The sequence below is a fragment of the Pseudophryne corroboree genome, chromosome 11 (genome assembly GCF_028390025.1).
Source record: "Pseudophryne corroboree isolate aPseCor3 chromosome 11, aPseCor3.hap2, whole genome shotgun sequence".
Taxonomy (NCBI): Eukaryota; Metazoa; Chordata; class Amphibia; order Anura; family Myobatrachidae; genus Pseudophryne; species Pseudophryne corroboree.
Genome location: NC_086454.1, coordinates 132,157,936 through 132,176,428, shown reverse-complemented (window position 1 = coordinate 132,176,428; position 18,493 = coordinate 132,157,936). Strand labels below are relative to the sequence as shown.

General features: G+C 45.5%; 1 protein-coding gene across 2 annotated transcripts in view; it reads right to left on the bottom strand.

Moving 5' to 3' along the window:
• Positions 1–18,493, bottom strand: part of SCYL1 (SCY1 like pseudokinase 1) — a 179,565-nt gene that overhangs the window by 127,414 nt on the left and 33,658 nt on the right. For both annotated transcript variants that reach the window (XM_063944813.1, XM_063944814.1), the window contains exon 9: positions 9,868–9,981. In XM_063944813.1, the coding sequence (XP_063800883.1) occupies positions 9,868–9,981 (114 nt within the window). The remainder of the gene's footprint in view (positions 1–9,867; positions 9,982–18,493) is intronic.

The window sequence follows — 18,493 nt, the reverse complement described above, 5'->3', positions numbered from 1 at the left end:
CCAGTCTCTTAGCGGTCAAACCTTAGTGTATACTGACGCAGCCCCATGCTGTGACCGAGTCCCCTCGTGGTAGCGTCTGAGACGGAAGTGAGGCAATCAGTTCATGGCAGGAGACGCTCGGTAACTGGTCATGAACTGGGGGGAGGGGCGACTAGGAGAGCGTCTGACTCCCCACTGCTGGCATCAACCCTAGGGATCGCAGCCTCTAACTAATCCTGGCGCCTACTGATCCCTAAGGCCTAGCGCTAGAGCACCCGTGGTGATGGCGCGCCAGCTACTGTTTGGTAGTCTCCTCCCATATCAGTGCGGCTGTGTCCGTATTCCCCCTCTAAGGGGAACCGATGCCTTACCTTCTCCCTGTGCTCCGGCCACAGCCTGGTAACGTCTGCTGGACCTGCTAGTAACATCCGACCCAGACGCCCGTCGAGACAGCACTTGTACCGTGGGTAAGCGTTGTTGCGACCCGGCAGAGAGTTGTTGGAGCGACTTTTTCCAATATGCGTGTAAGACGCTGTTAGGAAAGTTCACTCAAAAAAAGGTAAGACTATAAAAATAAATCAAATTCAAAGCTTAGGGCTGCCAAACACAGCAGCCTATGACCATGGACCGCACCAAACAAAAAACGGATTTGACCGAGTCGGTGGGCGGGATTATATGGATGAGCCCGGTGTATCCTGGGAGGCCACCAAGCTCGTGATCGATTTGGTGCCAATCCGCTGACGCTCAAGCATATCCCAATGTTATCCTGTGGATAACCTGTGGACCCAGCCGGAGAAACAATTCAATGTCACTTCTATCCATAGAATCTAAGTCCTCTAGTAATGTGCCTGACCACTTTACTATGGCTTTAGAAATCCATGCACAGGCAATAGTGGGCCTTAACGCCAGGCCTGAAGCAGTGTATATGGATATGAGCGTAGTTTCAAACTTGCGGTCAGCCGACTCTTTCAAAGCGGTAGACCCAGGGACAGGTAAAACCACCTTTTTAGACAGTCTAGATACAAAAGAGTCTACTATAGGTGGGTTTTCCCACTTTTTCCTATCATCCTCAGGGAAAGGAAAAGCAACAAGAACCCTCTTTGGGATCTGGAACTTTTTCTCTGGGTTTTCCCAGGAGTTTTCAAATAATGCGTTTAATTCTTTAGGCGCAGGGAAGGTCAGGGAGGCTTTCTTATTGTCTGTAAAGTAAGCATCCTCTACCTGCTCAGGTGGCTTGTCAGTAATGTGTAATATATCCCTAATGGCCTCTATCATGAGCTGCACCCCTCTTGCCATGGAAGCCTCACCTTCCTGCATATCCGCATCAGTCTGCAGTGTCAGAGTCGGTGTCCGTGTCTACTTGCATAATCTGAGCAAGCGCACGTTTCTTTGGGTATATACAGGGGGATTTTGAGCTAGTGGGAACAGAACCAGACAAAACCTCCACAGATTGTTTAAAATCCTGTGATTCAGTCTCATAATGTGCAATCCTAGTAGAAATCTGGGAAATCATTACCTTAATAGAAGCCACCCACTGGGGTTCGGATTCGGAAAGGCCGAGACATAATATTACATTCCTGAGTACATGGAATGGATTCCTCTGGTGAAGATACATACTCTGCAGCACAAGATACAGAAACCCTGGACATAGTAATGTGAGATTGATTGTATACACACACACACACACACACACACACAGGAAAATGTCAGACACAGTTTCCCCAAGTACCTTCAGAGAGACACAGAGATAATGGAGCCAGCACACACAGTGCCCCAGAAGACCGTTATAAAATAATTGTCTGGCGCTGACTGTGCACCCTTAATAGACTACACAGTTGTAATGCACTCCCCTCCCCTTCTATAACCCCCTGGTACCGCACAGGATGACTGGAGTTATGTGGAGGGTCAGCGTTTGTGTAATTTCTGCAAGGAGAAAATGGCGATGGGGAGCTGCTGGATCCGCTCTGAGGAGAAGCTCCGCCCCCGAAAATGGCACGTTTTCCCGCACTTTACAGTTTTTTATACTGGCCTGTGGAGTTATAACTAGCAGTAGTTCAGACACCCTGATAGGATTAGTGACCAGTGTAAGAGTTTGCGCTGGCTCAGGGCACCCTCACAGTGCCGCACTGTAGTACTGCTGAGCCTCCGGAGCGCAGTTTCAGTACTGCGCTCCCACCCTTTTGCCACCATACACACCGGCTCCCCGCTTGTCGAGTCACCGGTGACCTACTCACCACCGCAATCTTCTGGCTCTGTTAGGGGGCGGCGGCATGCTGCGGGAGTGAGCGGTCACCTCGGAGGTTAACGATCATCACCATCATCACCCTCAGGAGCTTAATGTCCTGTCAGCGGAGATAGTGGCCATTAACCTCAGAGGGTTGAACACTACTCCCCCCCCTAAGTCCCACGAAGCAAGGAGGCTGTTGCCAGCAGCCTCCCTGTACCTAAACTCTAAAAAAAAAAACTAGAAAAACTCCTATGGAGCTTCTCAAGCTGTGACTGGCTCCACCGAACACATTCTAAACGGAGTCAGGTAGGACGGGCATAGAGGGAGGAGCCAGCCCACACTATTAAACTCTTAAAGTGCCCATGGCTCCCAAGGGACCCGTCTATACCCCATGGTGCTAATGTGGACCCCAGCGTCCTCTAGGATGTAAGAGAAATACGCCTTCTGGAGTGGCCCAGAGTCCTGACCGCAACCCGATTTAGATGCTGTGGCATGACATCAAGAGAGCGATTCACACCAGATAACCCAAGAATATTGCTGAACTGAAACAGTTTTGTAAAGAGGAATGGTCCAAAATTCCCCCTGACCATTGTGCAGGTCTGATATGCAACTACAGGAAACGTTTGGTTGAGGTTATTGCTGCCAAAGGAGGTTCAACCAGTTATTAAATCCAAGGGTTCACATACTTTGTCCACCCTGCACAGTAAATGTTTACATGGTGTGTTCAATAAAAACATGAGAATATATAATTGTTTGTGTGGTATTAGTTTCAGCAGACTGTGTTTGTCTATTGTTGTGACTTAGATGAAGATCAGAACACATTTTATGACCAATTTATGCACAAATCCAGGAAATTCCAGAGGGTTTACATACTTTTTCTTGCAACTGTATCTATCTCTATATTATACACCAAGCTCTGAAGTACCATTGTGTACATGGAACACAGAAGGCCTCTTAGAAAGTGCACTAGATGTGTCTTAGTTTTTCAACTGATACTCCTAGATATTCTGCCCAAGGGGTTTAGTAACTAAAGGGCGGGTTTATAGAAGTGGAGCCAATACCATAGCAACCAGATTCTACTTATTATTTATCTAGCACCTTCTAGAAGATTATAGTTATAATCTGATTGGTTGCTAAGGGCTACATCTCCGCTTTTATAAACCTGCAGTTTAGAAAATATACCCCAACAGCTCTTCAAGGTTCTTCCATTGATTTTAAGAAGACGCTTCCACAAACTAGAAGTGTACCCAGCTTTGTGGAGAGGAATGCTGCGCTAGTTTAAATGTCACATCAAAATCCATCTTGCCATCATTCATAAGTAAGAGGGAACACAGGGGCCGTCTTTAATGCATGTGACACTTTAGTGTTTGGCCACTGTACAGAAAAAAAAAAATAAGAATTTACTTACCGATAATTCTATTTCTCGGAGTCCGTAGTGGATGCTGGGGTTCCTGAAAGGACCATGGGGAATAGCGGCTCCGCAGGAGACAGGGCACAAAAAGTAAAGCTTTAGGATCAGGTGGTGTGCACTGGCTCCTCCCCCTATGACCCTCCTCCAAGCCAGTTAGGTACTGTGCCCGGACGAGCGTACACAATAAGGGAGGAATTTTGAATCCCGGGTAAGACTCATACCAGCCACACCAATCACACCGTACAACTTGTGATCTAAACCCAGTTAACAGTATGATAACAGCGGAGCCTCTGAAAAGATGGCTCACAACAATAATAACCCGATTTTTGTAACTATGTACAAGTATTGCAGATAATCCGCACTTGGGATGGGCGCCCAGCATCCACTACGGACTCCGAGAAATAGAATTATTGGTAAGTAAATTCTTATTTTCTCTATCGTCCTAGTGGATGCTGGGGTTCCTGAAAGGACCATGGGGATTATACCAAAGCTCCCAAACGGGCGGGAGAGTGCGGATGACTCTGCAGCACCGAATGAGAGAACTCCAGGTCCTCTTTTGCCAGGATATCAAATTTGTAGAATTTTACAAACGTGTTCTCCCCTGACCACGCAGCTGCTCGGCAGAGTTGTAATGCCGAGACCTCTCGGGCAGCCGCCCAAGATGAGCCCACCTTCCTTGTGGAATGGGCCTTAACCGATTTAGACTGTGGCAGGCCTGCCTCAGAATGTGCAAGTTGAATTGTGTTACAAATCCAACGAGCAATCGACTGCTTAGAAGCAGGCGCACCCAACTTGTTGGGTGCATACAGTATAAACAGCGAGTCAGATTTTCTGACTCCAGCTGTCCTGGAATATATTTTCAGGGCCCTGACAACTTCTAGCAACTTGGAGTCCTCCAAGTCCCTAGTAGGTGCAAGGCACCACAATAAGCTGGTTCAGGTGAAACACTGACACCACCTTAGGGAGAGAACTGGGGACGAGTCCGCAGCTCTGCCCTGTCCGAATGGACAAACAGATATGGGCTTTTTTGAGAAAAAACCACCAATTTGACACTCGCCTGGTCCAGGCCAGGGCCAAGAGCATGGTCACTTTTTATGTGAGATGCTGCAAATCCACATATTTGACTGGTTTTAAACCAATGTGATTTGAGAAATCCCAGAACTACGTTGAGATCCCACAGTGCCACTGGAGGCACAAAAAAGGGGTTTGTATATGCAATACTCCCTTGACAAACTTCTGGACTTCAGGAACTGAAGCCAATTCTTTCTGGAAGAAAATTTACAGGGCCGAATTTGAACCTTAATGGACCCCAATTTGAGGCCCATAGACACTCCTGTTTGCAGGAAATGCAGGAAACGACCGAGTTGAAATTTCTTTGTGGGGCCTTCCTGGCCTCACACCACGCAACAAATTTTCGCCACACGTGGTGATAATGTTGTGCGGTCACCTCCTTTCTGGCTTTGACCAGGGTAGGAATGACCTCTTCCGGAATGCCTTTTTTCCCTTAGGATCCGGCTTTCCATCGCCATGCCGACAAACGCAGCTGCGGTAAGTCTTGGAACAGACATGGTACTTGCTGAAGCAAGTCCCTTCTTAGCGGCAGAGGCCATAAGACCTCTGTAAGCATCTCTTGAAGTTCCGGGTACCAAGTCCTTCTTGGCCAATCCGGAGCCATGAGTATAGTTCTTACTCCTCTACGTCTTATAATTCTCAGCACCTTAGGTATGAGAAGCAGAGGAGGGAACACATACACCGACTGGTACACCCACGGTGTTACCAGAACGTCCACATCTATTGCCTGAGGGTCCCTTGACCTGGCGCAATACCTGTCCCGTTTTTTGTTCAGACGGGACGCCATCATGTCCACCTTTGGTATTTCCCAACGGTTTACAATCATGTGGAAAAAACTTCTCAATGAAGTTTCCACTCTCCCGGGTGGAGGTCGTGCTGAGGAAGTCTGCTTCCCAGTTTCCATTCCCGGGATGAAAAACTGCTGACAGTGTTATCACATGATTTTCCGCCCAGCGAAAAGTCCTTGCAGTTTCTGCCATTGCCCTCCTGCTTCTTGTGTCGCCCTGTCTGTTTACGTGGGCGACTGCCGTGATGTTTTTCCCACTGGATCAATACCGGCTGACCTTGAAGCAGAGGTCTTGCTAAGCTTAGAGCATTATAAATTTACCCTTAGCTCCAGTATATTTATGTGGAGAAAAGTCTCCATACTTGATCACACTCCCTGGAAATTTTTCCCTTGTGTGACTGCTCCCCAGCCTCTCAGGCTGGGCTCCGTGGTTACCAGCATCCAATCCTGAATGCCGAATCTGCGGCCCTCTAGAAGATGAGCACTCTATAACCACCACAGGAGAGACACCCTTGTCCTTGGATATTGGGTTATCCGCTGATGCATCTGAAGATGCGATCCGGACCATTTGTCCAGCAGATCCCACTGAAAAGTTCTTACGTGAAATCTGCCGAATGGAATTGCTTCGTAGGAAGCCACCATTTTTACCAGGACCCTTGTGCAATGATGCACTGTTTTTAGGAGGTTCCTGACTTGCTCGGATAACTCCCTGGCTTTCTCTTCCGGGAGAAACACCTTTTTCTGGACTGTGTCCAGAATCATCCCTAGGCACAGCAGACGTGTCGTCGGGATCAGCTGCGATTTTGGAATATTTAGAATCCACCCGTGCTGATTGTAGCAGTATCCGAGATAGTGCTACTCCGACCTCCAACTGTTCCCTGGACTATGCCCCTATCAGGAGATCGTCCAAGTAAGGGATAATTAAGACGCCTTTTCTTCGAAGAAGAATCATCAATTCGGCCATTACCTTGGTAAAGACCCCGGGGTGCCGTGGACAATCCAAACGGCAGCGTCTGAAACTGATAGTGACAGTTCTGCACCACGAACCTGAGGTACCCTTAGTGAGAAGGGCAAATTTGGGACATAGAGGTAAGCATCCCTGATGTCCCGGGACACTATATAGTCCCCTTCTTCCTGGTTCGTTATCACTGCTCTGAGTGACTTCATCTTAATTTGAACCTTTGTAAGTGTTCAAAAAAAAATTTTTTTTTTTTTTTTTTTTTTTAGAATAAGTCTCACCTAGCCTTCTGGCTTCAGTACCACAATATAGTGTGGAATAATACCCCTTTTCTGTAGTAGGAGGGGTAATTTAATTGTCACCTGCTGGGAACACAGCTTGTGAATTTTTTCCCATACTACCTCCTTGTCGGAGGGAGACTTGGTAAAGCAGACTTCAGGAGCCTGCGAAGGGGAAACGTCTCGACATTCCCATCTGTACCCCCGGGATACTACATGTAGGATCCAGGGGTCCTGTACGGACTCAGCGCCATGCTGAGAACTTGTCAGACGCGGTGGAACGCTTCTGTTCCTGGGAATAGGCTGCCTGTTGCAGTCTTCTTCCCTTTCCTCTATCCCTGGGCAGATATGATCTTATAGGGACGAGAGGACTGAGGCTGAAAAGACGGTGTCTTTTTCAGCAGAGATGTGACTTAGGGTAAAAAACGGTGGATTTTCCAGCAGTTGCCGTGACCACCAGGTCCGATGGACCGACCCCAAACAAGTCCTCTTCCTTTATACGGCCATACTGTGCCGTTTGGAATCTGCATCACCTGACCACTGTCGTGTCCATAACATCTTCTGGCAGTTATGGACATCGCGTTTATTCATGATGCCAGAGTGCAAATATCCCTCTGTGCATCTCGCATATATAGAAATGCTCTATAGTCAATAAAATACTGTCCCTGTCAAGGGTATCAATATTTTTAGTCAGGGAATCCGACCAAGCCACCCTAGCTCTGCACATCCAGGCTGAGGCGATCGCTGGCCGCAGTATAACACCAGTATGTGTGTATATACTTTTTATTATATTTTCCAGCCTTGTCAGCTGGTCCTTGAGGACGGCCCTATCTATAGACGGTACCGCCACTTGTTTTGATAAGCGTGTGAGCGCCTTATCCACCTTAAGGGGTGTTTCCCAACGCGCCCTAACTTCTGGCGGGAAAGGGTATACCGCCCATAATTTTCTATCGGGGGGAACCCACGCATCATCACACACTTTATTTAATTTATCTGATTCAGGAAAAACTATGGTAGTTTTTTCACATCCCACATAATACCCTCTTTTGTGGTACTTGTAGTATCAGAAATACGTAACACCTCCTTCATTGCCTTTAACGTGTGGCCCTAATAAGGAATACGTTTGTTTATTCACCGTCGACACTGGATTCAGTGTCCCTGTCTGTGTCTGTGTCGACCGACTAAAGTAAACGGGCGTTTTAAAAAACCCTTGACGGTGTTTTTGAGACGTCTGGACCGTACTAATTGTTTGTCGGCCGTCTCATGTCGTCAACCGACCTTGCAGCGTGTTGACATTATCACGTAATTTCCTAAATAAGCCATCCATTCCGGTGTCGACTCCCTAGAGAGTGACATCACCATTACAGGCAATTGCTCCGCCTCCTCACCAACATCGTCCTCCTACCTGTCGACACACACGTACCGACACACAGCACACACACAGGGAATGCTCTGATAGAGGACAGGACCCACTAGCCCTTTGGAGAGACAGAGGGAGAGTTTGCCAGCACACACCAAAAACGCTATAATTATATAGGGACAACCTTATATAAGTGTTTTCCCTTATAGCATCTTAATATATATATATAAGCATATCGCCAAATTAGTGCCCCCCCTCTCTGTTTTAACCCTGTTTCTGTAGTGCAGTGCAGGGGAGAGCCTGGGAGCCTTCCCTCCAGCCTTTCTGTGAGGGAAAATGGCGCTGTGTGCTGAGGAGATAGGCCCCGCCCCTTTTTCGGGCGGCCTCGTCTCCCGCTCTTAACGGATTCTGGCAGGGGTTAAATATCTCCATATAGCCTCCGGAGGCTATATGTGAGGTATTTTTAGCCAAAATAGGTATTCATTTGCCTCCCAGGGCGCCCCCCTCCCAGCGCCCTGCACCCTCAGTGACTGCCGTGTGAAGTGTGCTGAGAGGAAAATGGCGCACAGCTGCAGTGCTGTGCGCTACCTTTAGAAGACTGAGGAGTCTTCTGCCGCCGATTCTGGACCTCTTCTTACTTCAGCATCTGCAAGGGGGCCGGCGGCAAGGCTCCGGTGACCATCCAGGCTGTACCTGTGATCGTCCCTCTGGAGCTGATGTCCAGTAGCCAAGAAGCCAATCCATCCTGCACGCAGGTGAGTTCACTTCTTCTCCCCTAAGTCCCTCGTTGCAGTGATCCTGTTGCCAGCAGGACTCACTGTAAAATAAAAAACCTAAGCTAAACTTTCCTAAGCAGCTCTTTAGGAGAGCCACCTAGATTGCACCCTTCTCGGCCGGGCACAAAATCTAACTGGCTTGGAGGAGGGTCATAGGGGGAGGAGCCAGTGCACACCACCTGATCCTAAAGCTTTACTTTTTGTGCCCTGTCTCCTGCGGAGCCGCTATTCCCCATGGTCCTTTCAGGAACCCCAGCATCCACTAGGACGATAGAGAAAATTACAATGGGTACCTAAAAATGTGTTTTAGCGCTGATTTAAGTGGAAGGTGCAAAATGTGTCTTATTAAAAGCATAAGTAGAAACCCAGGGTGAAATGTAATAAAATGCAAAATAAGCAGGATCTTGTCTTTTTAAAAACTTGCCACTTTAAATCCCATGACATTAATTGACGAAATTAAATTTCCCTTATAATTCTTAAACTGATGCTAAATTCATACGCTTTTGCATCACCGAAAAGGCTATGTGCCCTTAATTCACAGTAAGGCAGAGGTTCCCAAACGCGGTCCTCAAGGCACCCCAACAGTCCAGGTTTCCATGGCTCAGCACAGATGGTTAAATCAAACGGACTAAGGTGCTAAGCAGGGATACATTTAAAACCAGGACCGTTGGGATGCCTTGAGGACTGCGTTTGGGAACCTCTGCAGTAAGGAACAAGTATCTTTCCATTTCAATAATCTTGCTCTTCAAAAAGTTCTCAATTTTGCACTACTCCACAACAAAGCCACCTGTTGCGCCTACTTTGAACATAACAAGGAATATCCTCACGCCACACAACTCCTCCCATCCACTAGGGCAAACTTCTACTCTTTCACTGCTAATGCCACCAATTTACTCCACAAATTCAAGAGCTTGCTGGAACTTTGGATGCAACGGGGCAAAGAGAGGCATACAACACCATCCAAGATGATTTTTGCTGTGTTTTGTGCTTTATAAAGATCTTCCACTATCTCCATATTACCTTTACTGTTTGTTCACGAATAGCAGGGTTTGTATCCATAAATCCATGGACCACATGTGGGAAAATCTGCGAGTTGACTGTTGGCTCATTCAGATATTGGATGAAATTCTCCATCTGCCTCATGTAATAAACCAAAAAAATCAAGTTAACAATGCCACTAATTATACAACTGTGAGCAAAAATTATCACTAAAGAGAGGAAAAAAATAGCTGAATGTCAGTTAAATTTGCAGTAGTACTCAAATTATTTTAAATGTGAAGTATTGTAATCCATATTCTATTAAGAGCAACGAATACTACAATGTTCCATTTTGCGAAACAGGTACTACGCTGGTTCCAAACTGGATAGCTGTATCACAAGAAATTAAAATAAAGTAAGCTTAATTTAATGGTAACCTCACAAACAAGTTTAAAGTTCTCAAAATCATTATTAGGATAAGCAGAATACATACTTTTTTTTGTATAAACTGTTTTTATTGAAATAATTGAAAGAATGGAGGAATCACAGGTCAATGCACAAGATAAACAAGATGCACAATGGAAAATTCTTGGAGCAGCGAGAAACAATATAGTTTGTTATGTGAGACACACAAATAAAATAACCAAATAAACATGTTCCCGCCCGCAAGCAAACCTTCACCTGCACATTTAACCGTAATTCCACCAGGAAGGAGATGTGATCTCTGTAATATCCATAATAATCAGAAAATGGAAGAGAGAGAGAGAAGACAGGAAAAAGAGCAGAAAAAAAAAGGAGAGAGAAAGTAGTGCAGATCCGTTAAAGCACATTATGAGAATGATTTAAGTTGTCTGAAATTGACTATGTCATTTTGAGTTATTTATCAAAGAAACAGTCTTTGTAGACTGTAGGCTTTGTATTCAAGCCTAGGAAACCAAGTTGCTGTAAATTCGGATATTTGTGCTACTGCGAAGAGGATATTGCTTATCCCTAACAATAACACACTACTAGGGTTATTCAGTGCAGTATTCAATTTGCGGGCAAATCCGACTGGTTTTGCCTGTTTTCGACAATGCCATTTCGACTTTTTCGATCCATGTGTTTGCCGACAAGTCAGAAAAATGGCAGCCACATTGAATAGCTTGAATCCTGATTCGACCACAAAAAGTTGTAAACTGCCGTCGGCACTTCCGACTACCATCGAGTAGACCCGTATACTGTATTCCACACAAAATGGAATAGTCCTGGATTCCTGTTGAAACCGCACTGCAGAATTTAATACAAAGAATCAGCTTAAACAAACTCAACTTGTTCACAATAGCAACCAAACTGTCTGCACATAAAAACTGCGTACATTTGTCAGTATGCAAGATTGTGCACATCTATGTGACCATACAGCCCTGTCCATACACTCTGCGTCATAGCTGTCGCAGTCAGTGCACACATGATCCATCTTAAAAAATGGATGGATGGAAGACTGTGTTGCATCCTGACACAGCTGTTATACTGAGGACCCATGTTGTGCTGATCCATGGGCTGCAATATTACCTTGAACTGGAGCCTTACTCAATGTATACGCCTGTCTGATGGTGGCTGTAGTCCATCTACCCATCACTTTACTGCCAGCTTTTATCTGGTGTGTATCGCAAAGAACCAGAAGACTATGTCTTAGGGCAATGCACAGAAGACAATCTGTGACTTAAGCCCAGTACCCACGGGCCGATGCAGGAGAGATGTGTGCTGAGCGAACCGCTCAGCACACATCTCTCCTGCCGCTCAGCACAGTGCGATCTGTGCTGAGCGTGCGGGGGGAGACGGGGGGGGGCGCTCATTTCACCCAGCGGGTGAAGTGAGCGACCCGCTAGATTGGCCTGCATGCAGGCCAATCTAGCAGCAGCGATAGCGATGTGCGGGCCGCGCATCGCTATCGCTGAGGGGGCTACACACGGAGCGATCATGCTGATATTCTAAGCAATCTAGTCAGATTGCTTAGAATATCGCTCCGTGAGTACCCCCCTTTAAGTACATAGAAGGATCCCCTACTTCATGAGAAAAGATCTTGTCCTAGAGCAGGGATAACAATATCCTGGTTCAAAAGGAAGATGAAACACCGTGGACTAGAACAAAGGTTTGGTGCTTAAAACAGCTCTGTTCTCATGTAAAATGAAAAGACCAAAAACACGATAAGATAGCCAATCCAGACACTTATCTTGCAAAGACAATGGGATCAACAAAGAATAGACACCTTCCAGCTGAGGGATTTAAAGCCAACATTTAAATAGGTTGGACTTACAGTCTCTACAATGCCAAAAAGGACCAAAGAGGAGGTCCCTAGGAGCAAATGCTGGAATCCCAAATCTGAAACTGCAAAACTACCTTTCGTTGAAATTAAACTCTGGTGGAAGAATCGCTGTCTTTGGGAACGATTAGTAATAGATATATACAAGAATGGTCCACTATTTCAGAACCCTGTTTAGGTTAGAAAATTCAGATCCACCAAATCAAGTGATTCAAAAAAGATGGCATGTGAAGCGCAGAAAGGACCAAATAAACAATAAGGCTTAAAAATGGAGGTTGGACATGGGAGGACACCCTGATGAAAAGATTATTTTGGTACGGACAGTTAAATCCATTTCCACCTGGAGGACAGTGTGTAGAGGGCACCAAACTAAGAGCAGGCACAAATTCAAACAAAACTTGTTTTTAATCCTTGCTCCTCCCCCTCTACATCCCCTTAGGACATGCGACATGAGTTGTAACTTCACAAGCCCATAGAAGAGTCAAAAAAAAACAAAAAACAAGACCCTACTGAAATAGAATCATACTCAACAAGAGTGAACACAAAAGAATGAAAAAAGGGGGAGGGAAAGCAGCAGAGGTGTCTTAAGAGAGAAGGAGACCTGTGTGTAGACTCCTCTCTGAGGGCCTCCTGCTCTCTGCGGTGCAGTAAACTGTACATGTGCAGGTCTCTGGAAACATGGCACCCACCGTGTTCATGGAGACTAATTTCTAGTACGCATGTACTGGTCTCAGAAAAAATGGTTCCCACAATGTTACCGAAGACAAATCTGTACTAAGTATGCTCAAATCAGCAGGAAAATGACTACCGTACCATTTTCTGAGTGATTTCTCTGGCATCAGCAGCACCGAAGTGGGACTCCACTGTGCAGTGTGGGGCCCCATGGACCCAGGGGCCCATGCGCTCCACACACACTGCACTCATTATGGAAATGCCTACGGAAAGCAGTGTCTCCAGATGGATACAGAGAAATTACTTTAAAGGTAATGGTCTTTTCTATTACATCCTATTTGGAGGACATTGCCATACTTTACAGACATGTAAATTGTATATACGTCAATCAACAACTGGTAACCTCCAATATAAAGCTGGAATTTGCCCATAGCACGGGATAACAGGGTCTGGACACAACAGGAGGCGAAAACCAAGACTGATGGGCGAACGCCTACAGTAGAGTAACTCTGCCTTACTAAACCACTATGCACGGTGGCCTACAAATTAAATGGGCAACTAGGATTTGTCCTGATAAAGGCAATAACCAACAAGGACTACCAAAAAGGACAGGAAAAGAAAAAGCCAGTACAGACTCCAAGAGGGGAATTCAATATTGACTAGTTCGATAAATTAATGGCCACAGCTATTCTACTGTCCTCATCATGCCCAGCACTTAAGTCGGGAAATGCAGTTTATCACACTTAATACCCAGGGTTTAGTTGTGGTAAAAGTGCTGGGCACGATACTAATAGCACACACGGAAAGTCTACAACTAGCATCGCAGCACTATTATAGTCAGATTTATTTCTCACAGCTCAGGAGCGAGCAGAAATCCTCTATTCGTGGGTTTACAGCATGGCTGATTGAATAGCTATTCAACATTATGTAAAAAAATTATTCTTCCTATGGTGCTGCACTACGAGGCAGCACGAGACTAAAGAATAAGTCACCAACTTATAAACAATAAGGAAAAAAGAAATTATACATCTCACTTGTGCTTCAAAAAAATTCCAGTAATAAGGTACTTTGTACAATCTTTGTTCAAACAATCCGCTTGATTTTCCAATAGTATTGTCCATATAAAATGACATAAAAAAGACAAAACATATCATAGTGTAATACTGCTGGTATGACATCAATTCCACCAGCTAATGATTACAGAACGGAAGAGTGTAGGTAGTTACTTCCACAAACTTAGATTCCCCAACTTCTTATTCTGCACCAGCCAGAGCGATGATGAATGAGGAAAATAGAAATTCTTAAATGTTCTTGTTGGTTGTAAAGCATAAAAAAAAGCCCCAAAGGTAAGTGCTTAATATTCAGGAAAAGTAAGGAAAACTTGCCATGGAATGCAGACAGGGCCAAACCAGATCAGTGTCAAGCCACGTTCTGGACCCAATGCATGCCAAATCTAAGACCAAGTAGTAGGTTCAGCTAAGAAACTTGTGCATTATGGGTGCAAATCATGCAAAGGAAAGAAGAACCAGCATGTCATACTTGGGAAAACCAGTTGCACAAGGACTATTGCAGTACTGAAAACACAAGGTGCAACAGAGAGTCCAGCATGTGAACCTAACTTTCTTAAAGCCATATGAGGTCAATAAGTCTACAGTGTCTAGTTAGACAGTCAATAGGTCAACACCATATGATCAACATGCATTAGGTTGACATGGTCATTAGGTCAACCTATGAAAAGGTCAATAGTGCTTAAGGTCGACAGGTACAAATGGTCGACATGACTTTGGTTTTATTTCTCCTTTTTCATACTTTACCATCCAAGTGGACTATGATTGGGAATAGTAACTTGTGGCGAGAGCAGCAATGTGGGGTGAGGCTCCTTGAACGAAGTATTGCGAGCTAAGCGAGCTATACAAGGGGATGCGGTGCACTAATTGGGGAGTCCACATGCTCAGACAGTGAAAACGACCCCAATTATTCATTTTTTTGCAAAAATGGTGTCAACCTCTTCCTGTGTCGACCATTTTCCATGTTGTAATTTTTCTGTGTCGACCTTTCATAGGTCAACCTGATTGTAGACCTTCTTACTGTAGATCTATTGATCCGTAACCTTTAAAGCACGGTGAAACACAGGAAACAGAAACTAAGCTAAAGAGCGAATGGTTACAAGCTCTGAAGTCAACCTTTGAATCAACCACTCTGTTTTCACCAGTGGAGACTCCTATTACAACCCATGTCAAATGGCTCCAGACCCTATAGGTGTCACATATGCCATAGGCATAACATTGACAGGCAGGCTACAATGGAAAATATCCCTTAGGTGGAAGCAAGCTCATAAATCATCAAGCAACACATCAGAAATTAGAAAACCACACTAATGCCTTCCAGAAGGACCTCTTGTGGCCCCATAATGGCCATGTACAACATAGGAATGCTACCTTGGCTGAGACCGTGAGACAGCATCTCCAATGAGTTGTATGCAAAAGGCTTATCAATGGGACCAAAAAGAGGCATCCACCCTGAGTCCTAGAGCCTGAACTTAAATCCAGAAAGTGTCCATGTGCTCTGCACTTCAGCAAAACAGGATACCAATGTCTCTACTCAGACAATGAAATGGCATAAACATACATAGCAAGAGCGCAAAGACGCCTCAAATATGAAGGCAAAAATAGTCTCCAACATAGAAAACATGTTTTCAACAGGAAAAGAGGAGACCCAATAACAGTATGCATGGGACAGGATTGATGAGGTAATTCTAACACATCCTGCAGTACCATTGGCAACTGAAATAATCAAGAGGAAGAGCAGAGCTTGTGAGACACCGAAGGTAATATAGGAATGGATAAACACTATTGCGTTGATGATGCCACAAAAATCTGACTTAAGGACATCCCTTCACATAACAAAATAAGAAATGTGGGAAACCTCAACTGGTACTCTGTCCACAGATTCTTGACCAGAAGGAACAGAGAAAACCTTGAAAAAGGGACAGGATAGAAATCCTCAGTCATCAAATGCACACCATCGCAGGAACCAGAGCGCAGCTAGTCAACTCCACTGTGATGACACTAATTTTGTGGATGAACTCGACTATGGTGTATTTGGTTCTGAACCTCTATCTGGAAAATATTTGCCATGAAAAACTATGATCACATCCAGATACCAACCAAAACCATAGGAAGGGACCATAACTGACTACACCAGTGAAGACCGTCTGGACTTAACAGAAAAAGGAACAGGAGTACCAAAATACACACACACACACACACACACACACACACACACAACATTAAAACCACCTGACTAACAGTTTTCCCTTGTGCAGTCAAAAAAAAGCTCTGAACAGTCAAGGCATGGACTCCACAAGACATCTGAACGTGGGATCTGGCAACAAGATATTAGCAGCAAATTCTTTAAACCCTGTTAGTGAGGCATCCATTGCTCTGGTTTGCTTTTCCCAGTACATCCCACAGATGTACAACTGGATTGAGATGTGGGGAATTGGAAGCTAAGTCAACACTTTGAACTCTTTGCAATAATCCTTAAACAATTCCTCAACAACTTTGCAGTGTGCCAGGGAGCATTATCCTGCTGAAAGAGGCTTATGCCAACAGGGAATACTGTAGGTGGTATGTGTCAAAGTAACATCCCCATGAATCCCAGGACCCAATGTTTCCCAGAGCATCACAATTCATGTACCGGCTTGCCCTCTTCCCAGAGTACATCCTGGGGCCATCTCTTCCTCATGCATATGACACACATGCACCCGGCCTGTCCACATGATGTAAAAAGAATATGTTATTTATCAGGCCGGGTCACCTTCTTCCACTGATCTATGGTCCAGTTCTGACTCTCACGCACCCACTGTAGGCACTTTCAAAGGTGGAAAGAGGCCAGCATGGGCACCCTTGACCCGTCTGCGGCTACATTAAAAAAAAAAGAAAAAAAAAATCTGGGCAAAAGCTTCCAATGCAAACCAGAAAAAGCACCTAGATCTCTGTGCGCAATATGCTGCTAGTGATACGGAGTCTCAAAAATAGAGGTTTTTCCAGCCCTCCACCAATAGTTCAAATACAACAGGGTAAAGAGACAGTTACAGCAGCGCAGATAAATATATTCAAAGATACTTATTCCAATACTGGGGAGGATAATGTCAGCTTTTCTCTTAGTCGAGTGTCATAGATTTTGAGAAAGAGAAATGAAGATAACATAGTGTAATACTATTTTTTTTTTTAATTCTTTATTTATATGTGGTTGGGCACATAGATAAAACATTACATAAATACATGGGACAGGTGGCCAACGTAGCCAGCGTCCATTATTGACCACAAATTTTCAAATAAGTAACAGGGTTAGTCGGTGTAGGGAGAACAATAAACTTCAAATGTGGAATTCGGGGGGGGGGGGGGGAAGAGGATGGGGGGGGGGGAAGAGGATGGGGGTGGGGGGAGAGAGAGAATCACAGTAAAGTCCGTACATGGCATATATCCTGGAAATGACAAGATCGGAAGAAAAGGGAAGAGGGTGATCAAAGAGGAGACAGGAGCGGACAGGACAGAGGGAAGAGAGAGAGTGGAGAGAAAGGGAAGAAAAGGAAAGGAGGTATGTCGGAAGGAGAGATAATAGGAGGTGTCCATGGGTCTACGGGGAGGGCCAGGAGCATGGGGGGGGGGATCGGCTATCTGCGTTCGGCCACAAGCTAAGGGGCCCAAACTTGCTCGAAAATGTGGCCCCGGTCGTGGAGGTAGTAAGTAATCTTTTCCATTGAGGCAATGTGCCAAATTTTAGTTTTAAGGGACAGTAGGGAGGGTGGGGAGGGGTTCTTCCAGTTGAGAGCTATCAATGATTTTGCTGCCGTTAGAATGTGTGTGGCCAATTTTTGGGAGAGTTTATTGAGGAGCGGGGGAGGGTAACATAGTAAAGAGATCCAAGGGTCCTTCCGCACAGGAGACTCCAAGAGCGAGTTGAGAAGGGAGTGGACTAAGTCCCAGAAGGGCACAATGACCGGGCAGGTCCACCATATGTGAAGCATAGTGCCTCTGGACCCGCAGTTCCTCCAACACACGGGGGAGGAAGACGGGAATAATTTATTAAGTCGGTCGGGGGTGTAGTACCAGCGATAGTAAACTTTATAGGACGTTTCCTTAAAAGCGGTGGCGATGGAGCATTTAGCAATCTCTAGTCTCATGTCTTCCCAGTCTTCAGTTTCTGGTGGGGGCCCAAGGTCTCGTTCCCATGCGAGCTCATGGGGCCGAGAGGGGGGAAGGGAGGAGTCTAGTAGGAGAGAGTAAAGTTGGGAGATTACGCCTTTGGAGGAATGGGAATTGATGCATAGGCTTTCAAATGGGGGGGGGGGCGGAGTAAGGCGGTGGGGGGGAGGGAGCCTAGAAAATGGCGTATTTGTAGGAATTGGAAGGGATTAAGTGGCTGCGAAGGGGTTTTTTGTTGAAGGTCAGGTAGAGACAACCATTGGCCCCGATTGGCGAAATCAGTTGGGAATTTGAGGCCCAGCGTTACCCAAGGCCGGGACCTCGTAACTGAGAGGCCAGGAGGGAACATAGGATTCTGCCAGATGGGGGTCAAGGGCGAGGGTGTAGTAGTGAGGTCTTTCTTCAGGGAGAGAGAGTCCCAGGTTTTAAGATTGAATTTAATAGTGGGGACAAGTTTAGAGGTAATACTATTTTTTTTAATAAACGA